The sequence below is a fragment of the Diabrotica virgifera genome, chromosome 1 (assembly GCF_917563875.1).
Source record: "Diabrotica virgifera virgifera chromosome 1, PGI_DIABVI_V3a".
NCBI classification, from domain to species: Eukaryota; Metazoa; Arthropoda; class Insecta; order Coleoptera; family Chrysomelidae; genus Diabrotica; species Diabrotica virgifera.
This window is the reverse complement of record NC_065443.1, coordinates 134,105,663-134,130,496: the sequence shown is the minus strand read 5'-3', so window position 1 is coordinate 134,130,496 and position 24,834 is coordinate 134,105,663. Positions and strand designations below refer to the sequence as shown.

Sequence of the window (24,834 nt, the reverse complement as noted above, 5' to 3'; positions counted from 1 at the left end):
TACCATCCTTGGAATATAAGCTTTCATTTGACACCTCATTTGTCATTCTACCTGGTATAATGACGGAGAAGTTATATTCGCGGTCGTACGGACCGACAGAAAGATTGCCTAGGCCAAATATCTCACCTTTAGTACCATCCTTGGATTATAAGCTTTCATTTGACACCTCATTTATCATTCTACCTGGTATAATGATTGAGGAGTTATACTCGCGGTCGGACGGACCGACGGACAGACCATGTAGGTCAAATATCTCACCTTTAGTACCATCCTTGGAATATCAGCCTTCATTTGACACCTCATTTCTCATTCTACATGGTATAATGACGGAGGAGTTATATTCCCGGTCGTACGGACCGTCGGAAAGACAGACTAGGTCAAATATCTCACCTTTATTACCATCCTTGGAATATAAGCTTTCATTTGACACCTCATTTGTCATTCTACCTGGTATAATGATGGAGGAGTTATATTGGCGGTCGGAGGGACCGGCGCACAGATCGCCTAAGTTAAATATCTCACCTTTAGTACCATCCTTGTATTATAAGCTTTCTTTTGACACCTCATTTGTCATTCTACCTGGTATAATGACGGAGGAGTTATATTCGCGGTCGGAGGGACCGACGGAAAGACAGCCTAGGTCAAATATCTCACCTTTAGTACCATCCTAGGATTATCAGCTTTCATTTGACACCTCATTTGTCATTCTACCTGGTATAATGACGGATAAGTTATATTCGCGGTAGGAGGGACCGAGTCACAGACCGCCTAAGTCAAATATCTCACCTTTAGTACCATCCTTGTATTATAAGCTTTCTTTTGACACCTCATTTGTCATTCTACCTGGTATAATGACGGAGGAGTTATATTTGCGGTCGGAGAGACCGACGGAAAGACAGCCTAGGTCAAATATCTCACCGTTAGTACCATCCTTGGATTATATGCTTTCATTTGACACCTCATTTGTCATTCTACCTGGTATAATGATGGAGGAGTTATATTCGCGGTCGTAAAGACCGACGGACAGACCGCCAAGGTCAAATATCTCACCTTTAGTACCATCCTTGGATTATCAGCTTTCATTTGATACCTCATTTGTCATTCTAGCTGGTATATTGACGGAGGAGTTGTGGTTACAGACAGACGGACAGACGGACGTGGATAATACAAAGTTTTCACATTTTTTCAAAATTGGGTGAAAACAATAAAACATGATGCCAGACTGATTTCTTTATGAAAATAATATATACATTCTCAAATTGTCTATTTTTCGTTGTGAATAATATTGTATTCAACAGTGATGCCAAATTTCTGATGCCAAAATGATTGATAATGAAAGTGGGATATACGTTTTCATGTATATAACGGCAGCGACAAAACGGTAAAACACTGAACTAAATGTATATAATATTTTCACTGTACGATCATTTTGGACTCAAACATTTTATGGAATAAACTTATATAACTTAGTAAGAGGTAAACAAGGAAAGCTGATATATTAAAGTAACATCAAATGCGCATTTTTTGAATTTTTGTGCATATCTTGCGCATATTTCGTAATTTTTTACTGCATATATATGCGCATATTTCATCAAAATTGGTCGCATATAAATCCGCTCCCTAGTCATAACCCTCGTAGGGGGCTCGTAGGAGAATTTTTCACATATTTTGTAAAAAAATATTTATCACACCACAATATTTGTAATTTTTAAAAATTTTTCTATAACATTTGAACAACTACCAATTTTAGGAAAGACATCTTTAGATTTAATTCGATTCAGGGGCCACCGTCATAGGTTGACATATATGTTTCTTCTTTTTAGAGAATTTAGAACCGCCTGTGGTGTACCCTGAATTGAACTAAATCTGGCTATCTTACTAAGTAAAATAATTAATTACCAATTTATTAAATATTAAACATTCAAATAGAAAAAAAATTAATATTAGACGAAACATTTGCTATTAGTCCAAGTAATGAAGTTTACAATAGAACAAAACCTCGCAATTTTTACAGAATGGATCGATTTGCTTGATAATTTAAGAATAAGTAGTGGATAGTCCAAGGATTAAAATCTATATGATGTCGAAAGGCTGTTTTACCATGCGGGTGTTTGCCACCCCATCTCGGGGGTGAAAATTTTATATTATATTTAGACCGCAAAAGTTAGTAAAAACATTTATATTAAGCAAAAAACGTTCTATACATTTTTTTGATAAAATCAATATTTTTCGATTTATTCGCTATCGAAAGTGTTAGTTTTATATCGAAAAAATTATAACTCAAAAAGTTTTCGTTTTGTCGAAACATCTTTGCTTCATAAAAATGTACCTTTTGAAAAAATAAACAAATCTGTTTTTTTTTTAAATTTTTTTTAAGACTAATAGTAACCGAGCTATACTTTTTTATATGTTAGCTCTTCTTCGTCAAATGCTAAATATTGTAGATTCAAAGTCAAACGACGGGAAAACTATGAATTTTTCGAGGATAAATTGTTGAAGCTAATTTAAAGTATTTAAAAATACCTATCTTTAGAAACAGAAAAAGTCTCTAGCTCAAAAATTAAGTGACTTATAATGGAAAGAATGTCAGTCCCTATGTTTTTTAGCAAAAAATTTATGGGAAGCAACCCCCTTCACCAGCCTAATTAAAATTAGTCATTTGCCCTATTTGATCTTCTTTATTTATGTTTTATTAATAGGTTCTAGAAGTTTGACCAGCTTAATTATTAGTTTTTAATAAAATGGAGTTAAAAGCGAATAACTAAATTTTGTAGTTTGGTAAAAAATGCCTTTTTCTTCGGAATAGAAAGATTAGAATCAAAGATACTAAAAAATGTTTAAATATGAAATTGTAATTTATTTAATTTATTATAAAATTAAGTGAGCTATTGACAAATAAAACTTGTAATAACATGCAAAAACCATCTTTACCAACCTTCACCCCTTCTTGAGAATGAGGACTTTAGAAGGATTTAGTATTAATAGCCTTATAGATCTTATAAAAACCTATAAAATTCTTTTTTACCAAACTTTCTAAGATAATAATAAAAAAGTTACGGTTAAAAAATCAATATATCTTTTTGAAAAAAAAAAGAGAAATCCAATTGGAAGCATATTTATGTAAGTTAGCGGGGTTTTTAGTCGTTAGCCTTATTCATTGTTCTTTATTTATGTATTATTAATATATTCTAAAAGTTTGACTGGTTTATAATGAATAATTTTCAAAAAACTGGAGTTAAAAGCGAATAATAAATTTTTGTAGTTTGGAAAAAATGCCAATTCCTTCAGAATAGAAAGATTAGCATCAGAGATACGAAAAAATGTCTAAATATGAAATTGTAGATTATTTCATTTCCAAGAACATGGTTTGAAAAAATTTTTTCTGCGGCACAAATTGAGAGATTTGTAAATGAGTAGGTATAATACCTACACAGAAAAACATTGATTTCTTAAATATAAAACTAACACTTTCGATAGCGAATAAATCAAAAACAATTAATTTCACAAAAAATGTATAGAACATTTTTTGCTTAGAATGAATGTTTTTATCAACTTGTGCGGTCAAAATATAATAAAAAATTTCCACCCCCTAGATAGGGTGGCAACCACCCCCATGGTAACAGCGCCTTTCGGCATCATATATATTTTGATCCTTGGAATATCTACTACTTATTATCAAACTTTCAAACAAATCGATCCATTCTGTATAAATTGTGAGGTGAAAAGCTTCAGTTCCTGGACTATATTTATAATTTTTAGCTTTTATAAAGAAATTCAAAGAAAATTTGGAAACGACAAAGAAAAATATGATATTGCCAAAAGTATGTTAGATTGGTTGGAAAATATGGTTTTGGGTGTTGAAGGTGCCTTTTCCTGGAATGATGCTTCTTATCTCAGTCAATATACAGATTGTGAAGGAGATTTACATTGGGGGTGGGGAAATCGGGGATACAAAATTTTTCTAGATGTCTTAACAAAAAAGTATCCCAATCCTAAAGAGCAGCTTCCCATCGTTAATAGAATTTTGCTGAATAAAGAAGTCAAACAGATTATAACAAATGATAGTGGGAACAAACTTATATGCACCGATGGCACATCGTATGAAGCAAAACATGTTATATTCACACCTTCCTTGGGAGTACTAAAACACGATGCTAAGTCTATATTTACTCCGAAGCTAGCAGACGAAAAATTAGAAGCCATTGACAAAATTGGATTTGGTGCTCTGATTAAGGTATTTGTTAAATATGATAGGATTTGGTGGGGAAATGCAACTGGAATGAATTTAATTTGGACCGAAGAAGATAGGAAAGCTGCAACAGAGACATTTTCACAGCAGCCTCGAAATTCTGTAAGTAGAATTTTTTATATTATTATCGTTCTTCCAATATAATGATCAACTTGATATAGTACGTACAGTATGTTTAAGATATGAAGTAATAAAAAAATATATAAAAAAAATTTTTAGGAAACGCTTTTCTTTAGTTAAGAGTGATTAAAGTTAAAAATATGATAAAAAAATCAACTAAAAAGCAAAAAATAAAAAAAAATTCAAACACATTCGTTAAATCGTTAAAGAAAAGCGTGGGGCGCATCTTCATCGAATATACGGTTTTCGCCCCACGCTTTTCTTTGACGAATGTGTTTGAATTTTTTTTATTTTTTGCTTTTTAGTTGATTTTTTTATCATATTTTTAACTTTAGTCACTCGTAACTAAAGAAAAGCGTTTCCTAAAAATTTTTTTTTATATTTTTTTATGTTTTACTTTTAAGTCTTACAGTTTTCAAACATTAAAATATATCATCATGTTTATTAAAATATATGTATAAAACATAACATGATTAACAAACATGAAAATTAGTCGGAATCGGCAAAAAAAAAATTAATCTCTATTGTCTATTTATGAAGCATAATGTAAACAATTAACGTAAAAAGTGAAATTATGTATAGTTCATATAACTAGCTACATTCTCTAAAACTTTCAAGTTTCTTCATTGTAAAAAACAAGGGAATTTAAGCATTTTCCATTAAAATCGTGTTTTTTTATTTAAACAATTAATAAACATAAAAAATTTTTTTTTGACTATTCGTGTATCGTTCCTGCGAATGCATGTCTGCAAATTTTCATTCATTTTCATTGAAGAAAAGGCAGTCAAATTAACGTCTAAACATTTGACACAAACGATTGAACTAAAGATAAGTGTTTAATAATAAATTACATACATTCTTCTTTTTTGTCAAATAATTTAATAAAAAAATTATTTTTGGACACCCTGTACAAATAATTATATAGATTTTTATATTACTAAATAAAGAATTGAATGATCTTTCAAATGAGCTATCGCATGTCCCCTATTCTCATTTAAAAAATCATCGATTACGTCATCGCGCCCAGATGGATGACGTCACTAGTATGACATATATGTCAAAATATCGTAATTTAAAAATAAAAATCGACCTCTTTCGGGATTTTTCCTTAGAGTCGCCTTTTTACGAAATAACGAATTTATTCCTTTCATTTGCATCGTATTATTCTACTGTAAGTATAAACAAATATATGAGTGTTCAAAATTTAAAACTTTATTGTTTATTTATGACGCATAACGTAAACAATTAACGTAAAAAGTGAAATTATGTATAGGTTATATCATTAGCTACAATCCGTAAAAGTTTCAAATTTCTACATTGTAAAAAGACAAGTGAATTTAGGCCTTTTTCCAATAAAATCGTTTTTTTTTTATTTAAACAATTAATAAACATAAACAAACATTTTTGTTGTCTATTCGTGTATTGTTCCCGCGAATGCATATGTCTGCAAATTTTCATTCATTTGCATGGAAGAAAAGGTAGTCAAATTAACATCCAAAGATTTGACGCAATCTATTGAACTAAATAAAAGCGTTTAAAAAATTGTTTTTGGACACCCTGTACAAATAATTATATAAATTTTTATATTACTGAATAAAGAATTTAATGACCTTTCAAATGAGCTATCGCATGTCCCCTATTCTCATTTAAAAAAATGATCGATTACGTCATCGCGCCCAGAAGGATGACGTCACTAGTATGACATATATGCCAAAATATCGTAATTTAAAAATAAAATCGACCTCTTTCGGGATTTTGCCTTAACCCTGGATTGCTACACTTATTTTCTAAACTCAATCTGCTACATCGAGGTACAGTGGTACCCCAAGAAAATCGACCTAAAATATTTATATATGTATGTTTTAAGAACTTACTTAATAACAAAAACAATCTTAAGATAACATGCTAAGAATTTATTTCGTATACAAAAATATTTTATTATATTATTATTCACAAGTTTATTTTCATATTTTCTACACCCACTACTGCAAATCGGTGTAACTAACAAACAAGGTTGGGGTACAAGTGTACCCCAGGTAGCATTCCAGGGTTCAAGTCGCCTTTTTACGAAATAACGAATTTATTCCTTTTACTGACTTGCATCGTACTGTATAAACAAATATATGAGTGTTCAAAATTTAAAACTTTATTGTTTATTTATGACGCATAACGTAAACAATTAACGTAAAAAGTGAAATTATGTATAGGTTATATCATTAGCTACCATCCGTAAAAGTTTCAAGTTTCTACATTGTAAAAAACAAGAGAATTTAGGCCTTTTTCCATTAAAATTGTTTTTTTTTTATTTAAACGATTAATAAACATAAACAAAAATTTTTTGTTGTCTATTCGTGTATTGTCACCGTAAATGCATATGTCTGCAAATTTTCATTCATTTGCATGGAAGAAAAGGTAGTCAAATTAACATCCAAAGATTTGACGCAATCTATTGAACTAAATATAAAAGCGTTTAATAAAAATAAATACAATTGTTTGCAGGGAATTATATTATTTTTATAGGTCAATCAGGAATATAGTACTTTTAAAAATATACTCATAAAAAATTCTTCTTCTTCTTCTTCCTGCTTCCTTAATAGGCTCGCGCCTGTTCCATCTTCGGATGCCTCTTCATCAGATATCCCTCTTCCTTGGCCTTCCTATACTCTTTCGGCCGTTTAATGATTTGTCTCGTGCTTCCTTTGCCTGCTTTATCCTTCTCCCATTTTGCTTATATGGCTATACCATTCTTTAACTATTTTTATTGGGAAATAAGCCACAATTAAATTGAAAAAATAATTTTATTAACGTTTCGAGACCCAAATCGGATGTCGTTGTCAAAATACAAAATATTATTAAATTAAACAAAAATGTTGTTGCTTAGTAAAGAATTCTTCTAATAATTTATTTAATCTGACTCATTTACATCGGCAATGCAGACATATATTATACATTTTAAAGTAGAAGACTTTAAAATGATATTGTCAATATTTATGAGTTGCATTCCTGGGACGACTTTACTGAAAGATAGTTCATTCGATTACATGAGATCAACCCTAACTCAAGAATATCCGCCACAAAAAAATCATAGCATGTCATTTGTCTTTAAAAAGACAACCAAATGCAATGGTCACAGTAAAATTCTCGTGTTAGAGATTCCATGGTAAATCACGAGGGAAAACCAGGAAAAACCCCTGGTGATACTATCCCGACATCGTAAGTATTTGACCATTAAACGTTAGAATAAGTGAACATCAGTCTTATATTAAAAATAGAGAATGAAGTAAAAAACATACGTACTCTCAATCATTTATTTTAACGCACCCAAATATTGGCAAATATTAGTTTAAAGTCTTCTACTTTAAAATGTATAATACATGTCTGGATTGCCGATGCAAATGAGTCAGATTAAATAAATTATTAAAATAATTTTTACCAAGCAACAACATTTTTGTTCAATTTAGTAATATTTTGGATTTTGACGACATTCGATTTGGGCATCGAAATGTTAATAAAATAATTTTTTTAATTTAATTGTGGCGTATTTCCCAATCAAAATAGTAAATTAAAAAAATGTCACAAGGAAATAGCTTCAGAACAACATACCATTATTTTTTTTTCTTTTTAGTGTCCAGTAATTTATGTTCTCTATATTACAAGTCTGCCAGAGGTATGTGGACGTTGTCTGTCCATTATGATTTTCCTGTGATATCTCGGACTATTTTCATTTCATACGTTTCCATCAGTCTTTTGTCCTTGTCGTGTCAGGTCTTGTTTTCGCAGTGTAGGTCATAATTATTGGCTCAACTACTGTCATATAAATCTTGGCTTGTTTCTGTGCGTAGATGTGTGTTGCGCCAGATAGTGTGTTTAAGACATCCTGCTATTCTGTTTACTTTGTTTATTTGTTGCGCAACTTCTGCTTCTGTGTCTCCATAACTGTGAATTAGTACTCCCAGGTAGCTGATATTTCTTTCTTGCTGGATTATTTTGCTGTCCACTTCCAGCTTGCATCTTATTGGATATTTAGAGATTACCATACTTTTTGTTTTATTTGGTGATACTAATAGTCTAAGAGCTAGTGAACCCTCCGACTAACGGTCGTCCTGTAAGGCTAGAAATTTTTCTAGTGATAATTCATAGCACATCAAGGCTAAAAACCATGACCTGGCAGGCCTCAGCGGTGCACGTGTATCTACCAGGTGAATCGAAAAGTGCAAATTTAGGGGGTAAAATAAACTTTCTCCTGTAAGGTTTAAATTTAAGTATGTGTTTGAGTAAGTCATTTAGAAGAAATGTGTACAATGACAGGCGATTCTGAAGAGCATAACTCCTTGCCAGGCGAGGGGAAAGATTAGGGGTTTTTCCTAAAATTATTCTTTTTGCATCGAACAATTTTTTAGGTTTTTTGAATAATTCTAAACAGAAAAGGTCTTTAGTGATTTTTCTCTTAAGTTAATAGTTTTTGTTATAGAAGCGATTGAAAATTTTGAAAATTGCGAAATCGGCCATTTTTAACCCTAAATCGGACATTTATCTAAAAATTTCAAAGTTGCCAAGGTAGAATAGAATAGAAATATGCTTTATTGTCACTGAAAATTTTTACAATTTTATGGACAAAGCTTACATACAGTCAAAAGAAAAATAATATCAACAAGAAATAACAAATAACAACTACAATTCAATAAAATTAGATAAATCGTCAATATACAGTAAATAAGATATAAAACCAAAGACACAAAACAATTAATTGCAAAATTTATATACATTGCAAATTGAAAGTTGAACATACTTACAACAACTAAAATACAACATTAGGAATTGACAGTTTAAGCTACTGCGTATGAAACCCAATTTTCTTAGTTATTCATTAAGAAATTCTTCTATTGAATAATATGGTCTTTCAAATAGATAGGCTTTTATCAGTTTACGGAATTTTGGGAAAGATGTTGCAGATTTAAGTTGTAAAGGCAGATGGATGTAAAGTTTTTTTGCGAAATATAATATAGATTTCTTTACTAACTCAGTGCATGGGATCGGTAAATAAATATCAAAGATTGAATTTCTGGTGGAGTAAAGATGATTGGGCCTTGCTGGAAAAGCATGAAGGTGTTGACGAATTAAACAAACCGTTTCTAGAATATATAAAGATGGAAGTGTTAAAATTCCGTGATTCCTGAAGTAACTTCTGCAATGTGTAGATCTTCTGAGGCCAAAGAGATACCTTATTGCTCTTTTTTGCAATTTAAAAATAACCTCAAATTGAGCAGCTGTACTAGAACCCCAAAAAGGAAGACCATATCGAAGATGAGACTCAAATAATGAAAAATATGTTATTTTAGAAGATGCTAAATTGAGTTCCCTTGAGACAGATCTTATTGCAAAGCAAGCTGAGGCGAGTTTCTTACTTAACGAATATGAAGGGACCATTTGAGGTTGCTGTCTAAAAAAATACCAAGAAATTTTACAGAATCAACGGTACTGATCTGACTGTTATTAAGAGGCAAAGGTTGAAGAGCTCCTTTATAGGATAATGCTACTGTTTTATCTTCATTAAAAGAGAGTAAATTAGAGTCAGACCAGGTCTTTATCGTCAGTAGATCCGAAGTTATAGTTTCATGAAGAGATGCTATAGTTGAGTTGCTCCAAGTGATACTGGTATCATCAGCAAAAAGAAAAATTTTCCCATCGATTTTTAAATAAGTGATGTCATTTATAAAGATAAGGAACAGAAGAGGACCCAATACTGAACCTTGCGGTACTCCACATACAATGTTTTTGAGACTAGAGTCAGTATCATTTGCTCTAACTAGTTGTTTCCTATTATTCAAGTAGGATTGGAACCAATTCAAAGAAATACCTCTAATTCCATAGAAATTTAGTTTTTTAATCAAGATGTTGTCATTTACACAATCAAAAGCTTTGGAATAGTCACAGAAAACAGTGGCAGTATAAAAATTATTGTTTAGTGCTTGATAAACCTCATGTAGTACAGAAAACATGGCATCAGTGGTACATTTATTAGTTAAAAAGCCGAATTGATTTTGAGATAAAATGTTGTTATCAACGATAAAAGACATAAGTCGAGTTTTAATGAGTCTCTCAATAATTTTGGAGAGTACCGGTAGTAAGGCAATAGGTCTATAGTTGCAGGCATTAGATTTTTCGCCACCCTTATGAAGAGGAATAATAATGGCTGTCTTTAGGCACTCTGGAAATTGACCTTTTTCGAAGGAATCATTAATTAGTGAGACGAGGATTTCCAACACATTTTCTGTGAGATTAGAGAAAATTTTTATAGATAGTCCATCAGTACTACAGGATGATTTGCTTTTGATACTATTGATTGTTTGGGTCAGTTCAGAGTTATCGACTGGTTTTAAAAAGAATGAATTCGAGACCTTTCTTGAATTAGAGAGATAGGAAATGGGATCTTTTTGCGGCAAAATAGTTGATGTTATATTTTTACTGACATTAACGAAGTAATCGTTTAGATTCTCAGGATTTGGAAGGGAAAATAATTGAGCTGTGTGAGTTTTATTTCGAAGATCGTTTATTATAGACCAGGTTTCTTTTGCAACACTTTTAAAGCTTCCCAGACGATTTTGATAATAGGCTTTTTTAGCTGATTTGAAAAGTTTTAGGTATGTTGTCCTGTACTTCGTGATATATTCAGTGACAGAAACATTGGTAGTAAATTTCTTGATGTATAGAAGTGAACGCATATTCTTGGCTGATATGCGGATACCTTTCGTAACCCAAGGTTTTCGATGTTTTGGCTTAATAGGAATTAAAGGAAAAGCTTTATTGAAGATGCGGATAAGCTTATCTAGAAAAACACTGAAATTATAGTCCACGTCCATAGAAGGAAACTGTCACTCATGAGTTAAGCATAAATTTTGGAATTTACGAAAATTCTGGGCGGAAAAAATCCTACCTAAACGTCTGGGTTCTGAGGAGGGTTTGCTGAAGATGTTAAACTTCGTATACACTGCTTCATGATCAGATAGTCCCGCATTAATAACTGTAGAGCAGACATCAAGGGGTGAGAAATCTGAGACAATATAATCGATTATGGTAGATGTAGTTTTTGTAATACTTGTAGGAGAATTAACGTGTATTGAGAGACCATACGATTCAAATATGTTGACCAGGGATACTTGGGTAGCACAAGCAGCAGCATAATTAATGTTAAAGTCACCGCATAGAATTTTTCTGCTTTTATGAGGCAGGTCATCTAACAAATTTAGCAGGTTCTGAAAAAATAGTTCCACGGCAGAGTCAGGTGATCTATAAATGCAAATAATGTAAAGATTAAGATTTTTATTATAAACTAAGGAAAACTCAAAGACGGATTCACTTAACAAAAAGTCGTATTCTGTTACCGGAGAAAAATCATTATTTCTAGAGAGAATTAGGGTGCCTCCATGAGCCGAACTTGGGCGATCATACCTGGTAGGTAGGTAGATATTCTTTAAACATTGATTGATTAAATCCCAAAGAGTTTTTTTTAATACAATATCGGAAACGCCTTTGTTTTTTAATTATTAATCAAGCGGGCGCGACACTGTGGTATAAGTGAGGACGTTTAAGTTAGCATAAATTCATTATCTCGAGAATGGACAAATTTCGAGAGAAATCCTCAGACAGGTCGATTTTTATTTTTAAATTAGAACTTTTTGGCATATATGTAATACTAGTGACGTCATCCATCTGAGCGTGATGACGTAATCGATGATTTTTTTTAAATAAGTGTAGGAGTTGTGTGTCTACGGTGTTGAGTCATGGACTCTTAAACAGAGGAATATTAAAAATCTTGAAAGCTTTGAGATGTGGTGCTACCGCCGTATACTACGAATAAGTTGGGTGGATAAAATTACAAATGAAGAAGTAATACGCAGAATAAATAACGAGCCAGAAGTTCTACGGAGTATAAAAAAGAGAAAACTTGAATACTTAGGCCACCTGATGAGAGGACAAAAGTACACATTCCTACAAAATATAATGCAAGGAAAAATCCAAGGACGAAGAAATCCAGGCCGTAGAAGAATGTCCTGGATGAGAAATTTGAGAGAGTGGTTTGGCTGTACCACTAACGAATTGTTCAAAACAGCAGTAAATAAAATTAGAATCGCCCTAATGATATCCAATCTCCGATAGGAGAGGCACTCAAAGAAGAAGAAGGAGTTGTGTGATAGCTCATTTGAAAGGTTATTTAATTCTCTATTCACTAATATAGACATTAACATAATTATTTATACAGGGTGTACAAAAAATTTTTTTTTATTAAATTAACTTTGATTCAATTTGACAAATAGAAGAATTTTTTTTGTACACCCTGTATAAATAATTATGTTAATGTTTATATTACTGAATAGAGAATTAAATAGCCTTTCAAATGAGCTATCACGCAACCCCTACTCTTATTTAAAAAAATCATCAATTACGTCATCACGCCCAGATGGATGACGTCACTAGTATTATATATATGCCAAAAAGTCCTAATTCAAAAATAAAAATCGACCTATCTGAGGATTTCTCTTGAAATTTGCCCATTCTCGAGATAATGAATTTATGCAAACTCAAACGTCCTCACTTATAATACTACAGTGACGCGCCCGCTTGAATAGCAATTAAAAAACAAAGGGGTTTTCGATATTTTATTGTAAATAACTCTTCGGGATTTCATCAATCAATGTTTAAAGAATATCTACTTACCTTGGCAACATTGAAATTTTTAGATAAATGTCCGATTTAGGGTTAAAAATAGCCGATTTCGCAATTTTCAAAATTTTCAATCGCTTATATAACAAAAACTATTAACTTAAGAGAAAAATCACTAAAGACGTTTTCTGTTTGGAATGTATCAAAAAACCTAAAAAAAATTTGTTCGATGCAAAAAGAATAATTTTAGGAAACACCCCTAATCTTTCCCCTCGCCTGGCAAGGTTTTATGCTCTTCAGAATCGCCTGTCATTGTACACATTTCTTCTAAATGACTTACTTAAACACATACTTAAATTTAAACCTTACAGGAGAAAGTTTATTTTACCCCCTAATTTGCACTTTTCGATTCACCTGGTAGATACACGTGCACCGCTGAGGCCTGCCAGGTCATGGTTTTTAGCCTTGCTGTGCTATGAATTATCACTAGAAAGATTTCTAGCCTTACAGGACGACCGTTAGTCGGAGGCTTCACTAGCTCTTAGACTATACATGTTGCATGACAATTATATACAAATAAAATCAAATAAGGGAAGTACAGGCAGACTTCATATGGATTGATGCTGGTCACGAATGGATGCAAAAAAGACACAGATCTGAAAGGACACACGTCAGCGAGTAAAAAAAATATTTACAGTCACTGGAATCTACAACTCCAGCACAGCCAAATTTTCAAAATATTATCCTATCTGTTTAACTAATATACAGTGGGTGATCATATTATTAGAGCCACCTCAGAAAATTTGACTTTTGTGTAATAATGGTATGTAAGTTTTTTCTTTATACTGAGACAAGTAGACGATGAACTACCTCAACTGAATGAAATACCATTCGAAAATAATATTTCAATCAGCCAAAATAGCTATCGTTCACCCGAGACTAACTCAATCTCTCTGGGTGTGTGTTTGTCTTGTCCTAATCTTAGATATGAACTCTGAAAATTTAGAATGAAAGCAAACACAGTATTTTTAAACAATCATGTTTATTGTTCAATAAAGATAAAATAAGAATGTGACTTATGGAATGCATTAACAAATATATTCAAATTATTGCCAAAAACTAATAACTCTGGATTATACTTACGGCTTTTGGTATCTGGTTCGATGGTAACTTCTTGATGTAGAATGGTACTGCTGTAGACTTCGTGTAAACCAGGGCAGATGTTGTGGCCCTAGGTCCCTGCAGCTGAAGATGTTCGTCGTTGCAGTCTAGATGGCATGGTCTTCATTCTTGTCAGCCTTAGTTCCATCACCGGTGATAGGCTTTATGCTGGAGGCTCCCGAAGGGAGAAAGATTTGAGTTCTTTCCAAAAACTATAAGATAAAAACACATATCAAACATCAAGAAGAAAAACCAAAAACGAGCCTTTGCCAAATAGTTTTCAAAAACTAGTAGATGGCAAGGGTAAATTAAATGGAATTAAGATGAGGGGAATATTTAAATTTTTATTTATTCGTGCATATATGAAAACTAGAAAGAAATAGGTATTTAAAACTGACCATGTGCTCGCAGACATGGAAGGTTAGGTACAAGAAAAAATGACTATAAGAAATTATTATAAAAAGCTCTATGAAAAACCCACCCAAGAGAATATTAAGGGCTGATGGAAAATGTTTTAATTGTGAAGCTTCTTCGGTTTTTATACCGAAATTAATTTTTCACCACCATACTGAGAATTGAGAGACGAAGTGTCACTGCCATGACAGTGGGACGTAGGAGGTGGCAGGCATGTTTCGTATTAAAAGACAGATATTTACAGAGTAAGGATATATGGGGTACGTTCAGTATGTTCAGTTGATGATTTAAATTAAAAGAGATATAGTAAATAGAAGATAATAAAGGAGGGCGCCAAACAAGCTTTTAACGAAAAAGCAAGTTAAAACGAATAGAAGAAAATTATAAATGAAATATTAAAGAAAATAGAGTAAAATAATTATTTAAAAATAAAATGTTAAAAATGTAACGTTTCTAACGTTACAATAAGGTCCACGTTGCCTTTGAAATTTTAGAAATGTTTCTGTTGGAGTGACTATTGTTGAATAATCTGCTATTTTTCTTAACGAGATGTCTTTGACTGTTGCCATGATGTTCTGGTACCACTAGTGTAACGAACGTGCAATGTTTACTAAATTCACAAAAAATAGTATAGCACTGTCAGAATATCACTAAAGAGCAATGGAAACTCCCAAACTTTATTATAACTGTAAACACCAAGAATACAAAATAATAGGTACACGAGTTGCAAGCTATGTTGGACAGCACTAAAAAACAAGGGCATCTGAGTCACGCATTGCCACACACGGGTGTTGCCACTATTGTCAGACTATTTATTGCACCTTCATAAAGTGTAACAAGACAGCCACATGGAAACAGACGCATTAATATTTTATACAGATCAATTATATACCCTTTTTCTAAAATATTGAATTTTACTAGGTGACTCTAATAATTTGATCACCCACTGTATTTTCTGTTCCAGAAATCTCAATCTTGGGTCGTAGAAATGCACAACGTCTTTGTGCTACCTCATTCAAGCATTTTACTGGTATGGTTCACTGGAGAATTGGTGCCTACTATAGAAAAAATGGACGACGCAACTTTACAAAGAGGGATCGACTTTACATTTCTTAAATTTTTTGGACATATAGTCGATGTTGCTAAATCACAACAAATATTAAAGTAAGTAAATTTATTGTTTCAATGATGGACCAAATGCAATTCTGCAAAACTTCAACGTCTGTTTCAACATGTTTTCAACCTGGTCTATCTTTCACCGCTTTCATCCAGTTTTAACTTAGCCTTCTTAAAGGCCATCGCCCATCTGTCACTCCAGCTACGTGTCATAACCATCTACATTCAGTGACGGTTTAAGGCATCATGGGACCCTAGGCGGCCATAAGAAGTAGGCCCCTTTATATCGACCATTTACTTAAAACAAATTTACAGATATTTATGTTGTTTTGGGAAGTAGTTACTCCAAAAATAAATTACGACAATTTAAAAAAGATCATTTTTCTCTGTTTTTTACATTTCGCAACAGCTCCTCATTAATATTCCATAGCTGATATGCCAAAGAAAAAAAGGGATATCGTGTCGATAGGTGAAAAAACATACATTCAAAATAATGGATAACTGATTAATTCTAAGTAACTTTTGTTCTATCGAGTTTTTTCACTAAATCAATACTTTTTGAGTTATTTGCGAGTAAATATGTATGTTCATTTTTCAACAAAAAAAAACACCTTTTTAGACGGTTTTTCGCAAATAACTCCAAAATTAAGTATTTTATCGAAAAAATATTCTTAGAAAAAATATTGCTTATACCGTTGATTGAAGTATAACGTAAATTACCAAAAAATAAAGCACTTTTCGGTGAAAAATCATCACAACTTATTTAAAGTGTTAAAAAAGTTTAATTTTTGTTTTTTAAAACAAGTTTCAATTATCAAAATTAAGCAAGTAAAGCTTAAAATAGTTTATTCCTTTTTTGGCACAAAAATCTTGAAAATTTATGAAAATCTTGAAAAAATTTATAAGTATATTATTTATATGATCTGTAAGTTTCACCGGTTCACAGTGATTATATTTCAAAACATTGGGATTTAAAGTGAAACAAATTTTTTAAAATTTTGATAAAAAAATGTCTTTTTTTTTCAAAATAACTTAAAAATTATTAGGGTACCAAAAATCTCAAAGAGTAAAAAATATAGGTATTGATTTTCTGAATATTTCACATTTTTGCTTTTTTGGAAGATAAAAATTGGTTAGATATGACTGTTCAAAATTTGCATACCCTGGGTAAAAAATTTTTCATTTATTAAAAATTAATAAATGAAAATAGTTTCTATCCTTGTGTGATTGTTACTCACCCGAGGGACCGCAGACGTTCGGATACAATTAGCGACTCTCTGCAAAAACAATGACGACTTTGCTAAGTAACAAGATATTTACTCAACACACACACTATCCACTACACTAGGTGTGACTGGCCATTAGTTGTCGAGGCATTAAGCTAAATAAACAAAATTGCATACACTCGTGATTAGTGACTTGTTCAAGCCCTTTCTACTACAGCCCTTTTATAAAAAAGCACTTTATACCGAAAAAACTTACAGAGCATAAAAACAATACATAAGTAAAGTAGCTTGTGAAGCGGTAAACATTAATTTCATTTGGGATGATAATTAGGGGGTTATTTTCACCAGTTTTTTTTACCCAAAAAATGGGATCAACTTTTATGATAGAAATTTTTTTAAAAAACAAAAATAATGCTTTTTTAAAACATTTAAACAAATTATGATGAGTTTTCCATGAAAATTGCTTCATTTGTTGATTATTTCACATTGAAATATTCGATTTGGAATTTGACGAATAAGAACCAACTTTTCATTAGCTACAACTCTGCCTCTACTGGGTCTACAGACTGCACACATACACCATTTTTTCAATTTTTTAAAAGCTAGATTTTTGCTAAGAACGTTTTTTCGATAAAATACTTACTTTTTGAGTTATTTGCGAAAAACCGTCTAAAAATGTGTTATTTTTTGTTGAAAAATGAAGATATTCACTTGCAAATAACTCGAAATGTATTGACTTGATGAAAAAACTCTATTGAACAAAAGTTGCTTAGAACTAGTCAGTTTATCCACTTCCGGACGTATTTTGTCGGTATATTTTTTCACACCCGAGGAGGGGTGGACTCAACCGTAGAGCAAAAACACACATTGGCACAATATCACTTTTTTATTTGACATGTTAGCTATGCTTATACCAAATTTCATGTCAATCCAAGCTCTTGTTTGAAATCCAAAGGTTTTTTAAAATCCGGAGGTTTTGCAATATTTTACCGTGAGTGAATGGACTATAAGGCCCATCGGTGGGTAGAACATTAAAAAAACGTACCATACCAAAATAATTACCAGTTCTCAAAATTTGCTTGCAAAATTGATTACCAAATTGAGGGAATGATTAGAACAGTGAACATAAAAATGCCTTTGAAGATAACTGCTTAATTTGTCTTGAAGTCAGTTGTATTTTTCTGATATTTGACAAACGACAAAGTAAAAAACTGAATTTGGTTGGAAATCATAAATTAATCATTTTTTTTGTCTCAGTTAGTCCTATTTGATTTTTATAACATTTAAATTTTTTTTAATAACTGCTTTAATAATTAAATATTACCTAATTAATGCATTTGTGTGGGATGCGGGCCCCATCAAGTGCCCGGGCCCTAGGCGGCCGCCTAGTCCGCCTAATGGTTAATCCAGCACTGTCTACATTTTAGTCTGGCTATCCTTTCGATGACGTCAGTCTCCTTGGTTCTTATCCTGATATAGAGTTCTTTTTAACATGGATCCTTCTATTCTTCTCTGTGTGCCTCTTAATTTTGTATCCGAGGTGTAAGGGTTTATCAACATCCAAAATTAAGATCAAGACATATTCATTTAATTCTTAAATGTCCTAGAAAACAAAACCAAAACATACACATTTGTTTACAATTAAGGAGGTCACCTAGATTGTTAGAAACACCAGTCGGCAAGAATGCCTTGTCAGCTAATCAATATTATCTTAAGTCATGGCCAAGCTGAATGGACAATATAAACATACTACATGTTACAAGTTTGTTTATATATACAGCAAGGCATCGTAATTTATTCTATTTCATTCGTTTATCAATTATCATTCTTAATTCAGATGTATGTACCAGTAGATGGTTTTACCGTGAGCACATCAACTATTAACTGTGGTTCTTATAGTTGGTAATAAACAAGTAGTCATCAATAGTGTTTACTTCATCAACCCCTATTGGTAGGGGGTAACTACCCCTAAACTACCCTAAGATGTTCCTGAGGGTGGAGAACCCGCATAGAGGGTTTTTTAAGGTTGTTGTTTCTGCTGTGTATTTCAACACTGCGGGACGCAATAATAATAGTATATTACATACCTAGCGGGAAAGTATTCTATTTCAGCCGAGCGGCAAAGTAGTTTACCGAGGTGCGAAGCACCGAGGTAAACTACAGACGCGAGGCTAGAATGAGTTCCCGCGAGGTTTGTATACTATTTTACTCACAATCGGTTAGTATTTTATGGATTTCTAATACTCACAATCTACCAATAATAATTTCGTTTCAAATATCTGTATCCAAGCTACCCGCAGTTTTGGTGGCGTACATTCAAATTCACTATCAGACATTTTTGTAAAATAAACACAATTTGATTATATGTACAATTAATGGCGTCGTGTATCGCCTAAATGTCAGATTCAGTTGTTGTCTTACTTTAACCGTTAATAGTAATCATAATTCCAATGTAACTATTAATATTTATAATTCCAAATAGTTTTCTTTTTGTTATTGTTGTTGTTGTTCCTTAATTAAATAAATGTTGAGTGGATTCTATTCTTTCTAAACCATTTTTTTATCAAAAATGACATTGACATTTGCAGGTAGAAAAGTGACAGATGCTAGCCGGGAAAGTACTTTCCCGGCTAGCTGGGAAAGTAAAGTAAGTAATAAGTCGCTTGCTGATTACTTCAAAGGTTAGAAATCCATAAATTACTAACCGATTGTGAGTAGAATACATTTACCTTCTGGCAACTTGGCATTATGCAGGTTACCTTTAAAAGTTTCCCTTAGTTTTCCATATGCTGCCTACCCCAGAGCGATACGTATCTTAAGTTCATGGGTCTGAATTTCCCTGCCAGGCATATTTCATGTCCTAGGTATTTATATTTATCTTTAAGTTCTATTTTGTTCCCACCAACACTGAGGTTCTGGTTGGGTATCAAATTTGTCAAAATTTTTGTTTTATAGACGTTTGTATTTAAACCTTCATTTTCTGTAGCCACAACTAGTTTCTGTGCAATCTATCTTGCCATTCCAAGATCCTCAGCTAAAATGACTAAAGCATTGGCGAAAAGTAAGTTTAGATATTTTGCATCTATTTTTATTACATTTGTCAGCCAATCAAAGTTCTTAAAAGCATGTTTCAGCACCGTATTAAAAAGTTTAGGTGACATTGTTTAGGTGATATTAGTAAGTAATTTACAGTGGTTCTTGCTTACAGGTATATATTGTATATCTCCTCCAATTTTTACTACCTTTGACACTATTTCATCTTCCCCTAAGGTTCGCTTATTTTTCATTTTCTTTAAGGCCTCTCTTACATTAAAGAAGTATAAAAATATCACAAGGAAAAATTCCTGTGCTGGCTGTATACCATAAATCACAAAAAATAAAAACCTTATTTTGTAAAAGGTATAGGTATTTAAAATTCCTAAAAAGGGCTGTATCACAAAACGTTTTCGGAATCAATATTCCATTATCAGTGTTATCACAGGATTACATGCTTTAAGCCACCAAAATGTACGGGTTAAAAAAACCCTTAAATTGATTTTAAACAATTGGGGTTACATTATGTTATCTGATTTTGAAGGATGTTAAAAATATTTCCGGATTAACCCCTGGAATCACATGACATCAACCATATTGCTTGGAAAATTGTAGTTACATGGCAGAGTTTAGGTGACAAGATTGTTTAAAGAAGTATAGTTGTGATAAAAACCTGCACACAAGCCGTACCTTGTTTGGTGTGGTGGAGAACTCCCTTGCTTTAATTCAAGTGCAAAAGGAAGATTCCATATTATAATTACCTGCCCCTCCTCGAATAAGTAGTTTGCAAAAACCATTCTTATAACATTTGGAAAAATTTGTTTTAAGGAACCATCATCAATAAATTCAATAAACCTTTGGAAGCAGTTTTTTTTGCTTCTTCAATTACTTTTGAATTTTCACCTATTTCTTTAATTTTAGAACAACATGGTACACAAATCCGCACTTTAGAGGTACCTATTCCTTTGCATCAGTGAACTCGACTGTTCATGATGTCGAAATTCTTCAACAGCCTATCACTAATTCTGTGGGTGTGCCAACATTACAATTTGCTGGAGAAGCAACTCATCGAATATATCACTCCACTGTCCATGGAGCTGTAGAAAGCGGATTTAGGGAAGCTAATAGAATAATTCAGCATTATAAGAAATCTTAGTGTTTTTAGGTGAAATATTTCGAACTGATTAATAAATTAAAAAAATGTTTTAACGTTTTCTTTTTTTTTTAATTTCATGGTGTATTTTGTGACTTTTGACCACCCATAGGCCAGCTATAGGACCTGGTAGGTACAAAACGGCATATTTTTTGGGGGTATATATCTTCGGTTCAAGAAGAGACAGGAGAACCGCAAACACACCAAATCAATAGTGTTGAGTTAAGATTGTATGCGCCACTCATTTTGACGACGTTTAGCGTTTTTTATTCTTGTGTTAAAAAATACTGTGATAGAGGGATACTAAATGGCTTGTAAACAAAGAAAGGATTGACAGATTGAAATGAAACACTTCACACACGTTCATATAACGAGTGTACCCACATAAAATAATAAAATTAGGCTAGTAGCCTTCTCTTATAGAACCGCAAAACTTATTGAATAGTCTAGTACATTTAGCCCGGTAAATGAACATGAAATACGGCGAAGCCGTGTAATTTTCAGGGTCAGTACCGAATTGCATGGAAATTTGGATTAAATTTCTTCTTACACTCCACTTCAAAGTTTAGCTTGTGCCGTTGATGGATTTTACTTGGGGTGTCAAAAAACCTTCTCGGGCGTGAAAAAACATACCTTTAAAATAAGTCAGAAAATGGATAAATTGACTAATTAGGTATATACAATTAAGTTAGTTTTTTAACTAAGGCAACACTTTTTAGTCATTTGCGAGTGAAAATTATTAATTTTCAAGAAATAATCACATTTTATGCTGTTTTTCGCAAATAACCAAAAAGTAATTATTTTCTCGAAAATAATTTCACCCCGAGAATGGGTGAAAGTCACCCCCGGGACAGAAGCGCATATCGGCAGAATACTACTTTTTTCTTTGACATGATAACTATGTGTATGTGTAGGCCAAATTTCATGTCAATTCAAGAGTTTCTTTAAAATTGGGAGCAAACACCGTAAGTAAAGGGACTATTTTGGGTGAATTATCTCAATACAGGAATTTGAGATAGTGTTTATAACTGCTTAATTCAAGCGAGAGTGATTACTCTAATTGTTACTTTTTATTTATTTTTGTTTTTTTATTTATTTATTTATTTATTTATTTATTGTTTATACATATGACCTGGCCTCTAGTGACTAATCCAGGTCGTTTTTTCCTGATGGGATTACAGATATTTTTTTATATTTTTACATTTTTTACTAAACTACTTAATCTTTTTTTACAATTTATTAATTAATTTGCCCTAATCTATTAATTACATTTAACAAATAAATTTAACAAATTTAAATAAACAATATACATTTGTTAAAATATTTTTGGTACTATCAACTACCTTCTAAGTTATAAAGACAGTGCCTCTATTTTCAGAAGGGGGTTGGTAGTCTTTTTTTTTAATTTAATGAATTATTTATTGAATTATTATTTTTATTTATTTATTTTATATTGAATTATTATTATTATAATCGTAAATATCTATTTTTGAATTTATATTTTATTTTATTTATTTTAACTTTATCTTACTCAACTTCATCAGGGTTGGATTATTTGTTGTCTTCTTCTATTATTATAGATTTCTTGTTGTTTTTTAGATATTATTTCTGTTAGATTGTTTAATATTCCAAAATATTTTTCATTTTGTAATATATCTTTTATTTCAATTCTTTCTAATCTTCTTCTCATTTCTCCATGTTCTTAATTTTCTATAGTATTTTCACAATGTAACACTATATGTTCTGGTGTACCTAGTTCTCCACATTCACAATATGCATCATCTTTTAAGTTAAATCTTTCCAAATATGTTGGGTACGGTCCATGTCCTGTTAAAAAGTGTACTAATCCTTGTTTTGGATTAAGATAATTTGGAATGTTTTCTAATATTGGTATAAAATTGTATAAAGGTCTAAATTTTGTTGAATTTTCCCATTCATTTTGTCTTTTTCTATTTAATATTTCTTTTAATTTTCTTTTATTTCTTATATCTAATCCTATTATTAGTAATATTTTTTCATATTTTTCTTTTTTTAGCCAATAATTACATGCTCTTTTTTGTGTTTCTAAATGCATTGGCATTACTCCAGTTAAAACTGTGAGTGCCTGTGTTGCAGTTGTTCCAAATGCTCCCGTTATTCTTACAAGAAATCCTCTCTGAGCTCTATTTAATTTTTCTGCATCTTTTTTATTTATTAATCTATGTGCCCATACACTTGAACCGTACCCTACAATTGATGCAAGTATTGTACTTAGGTATATTCTCACCTGTCGGAACGAAATTCTATATTCCTTCTGTGCTAGACTAGCAATGCTATGCATGATCTTTGTTGCCTTTTCACAGATACAACTCATGTGTTTTGTAAATAATTTTTGTTCGTCTATTATAATACCTAAATATCTTGTTTCCATTTTTTTTTATTGTTTTCCCTCTAATTTTTATAATTGAATCTCTTTCTAAATTTCCTTTTATTAAACTATATGTTGTTTTTGAATCTGATATTTTTAATTTTACTTTATTCATCCAATCATTTACTCTTATTAATACTTCATTTGATTTATTTTCTAATTCTCTTCTTGAGTTTGCATCTATGATCAACAACAAATCATCTGCAAATGCTATGCTTCCAAGCACTTCAGGATCTACAGTAAATTGTTCCAACAGTTCCTCTAGCATTACATCCCAGAACATAGGTCCACATACTGATCCTTGTGGACATCCTTTTGTGATATGTTTTGTCCTTTTCCTGTTGGACAGCTTAGGCTTGCATATTGGTCTTGACAGTAGTTTCTGAGACTTCCGTACAGATTCTTTGGACATCTCATTCTTCGAAGTCTTTCAAAGAATGACGGCCACCAAAGATTGTCAAAAGCCCCAGACACGTCTATAAAGATCATTAAAACATACTTTTTTATGCTTTCATTTACTATTTCAAATACTTTATTTATTGCATCTTCTGTTGATCTACCCTTCCTAAAACCATACTGACCAGGATGTAATCCAATTTCTGTTCTTATTTGATTTAATTTTTTACATAGTAATTTTTCTTGTAATTTTCCCATTGTATTCAATAAACATACCGGTCTATATGATTTCGGTAAGGCAGGAACTTTATCTTCCCCTTTATGTATTATTACAACTTCTGCTTGTTTAAAATTATTGGGAAACCTTCTTTGTCTAAGACATTTATTATATAATGATGTTAGTACTGGAATTATTTTTTGTTCCGACAATGCTTGAAGTATTTCAACATGAATATTATCCGGTCCAGGTGCCTTCTTTATTTTCATTTCTCTCATACTTTCATATACTTCTTCTTTTGTGAATTCCTCTATTTCTCTTTCTTCTTCTATTTGGTATCCTTGTATCATTTCTTCTCTTATATTTCTTTGTTCTAATGTTTCTCCTTCTAATTTATCTGGAGGTAATAATACATTAAGTAATGTTTCGGCCGATTCTTCCCAATTTTCTCTAAATGTTCCATCTTCTTTTTTTTAAGTAGAAAGCATTGTCTAATTGTTACTGTAACATACATTAATCGCAGTTCTAAATTAAATGTTACGCCCATGTTTGTTGAGAATATCATTCTAATTTCCTCCGTAGATAGTGGCCGGATAACAAATACTCTCACCGTACTTTCAGGGTACACTTGAAAGTTTGCTGTAGAGAATGTGGCTAGGATGACAAAAGCAGGATTGTTTA

General features: G+C 31.9%; 1 protein-coding gene across 1 annotated transcript in view; it reads left to right on the top strand.

Moving 5' to 3' along the window:
• LOC126880633 (spermine oxidase-like) overlaps positions 1 to 21,193 on the top strand; it is a 50,270-nt gene extending 29,077 nt beyond the window's left edge. Inside the window, exons 2-4 of the mRNA XM_050644657.1 lie at positions 3,760 to 4,351; positions 15,570 to 15,769; positions 20,902 to 21,193. Of these exons, the coding sequence (XP_050500614.1) occupies positions 3,760 to 4,351; positions 15,570 to 15,769; positions 20,902 to 21,136 (1,027 nt within the window). The 3' untranslated portion in view covers positions 21,137 to 21,193. The remainder of the gene's footprint in view (positions 1 to 3,759; positions 4,352 to 15,569; positions 15,770 to 20,901) is intronic.
• The last annotated feature ends 3,641 nt before the right edge of the window (positions 21,194 to 24,834 follow it).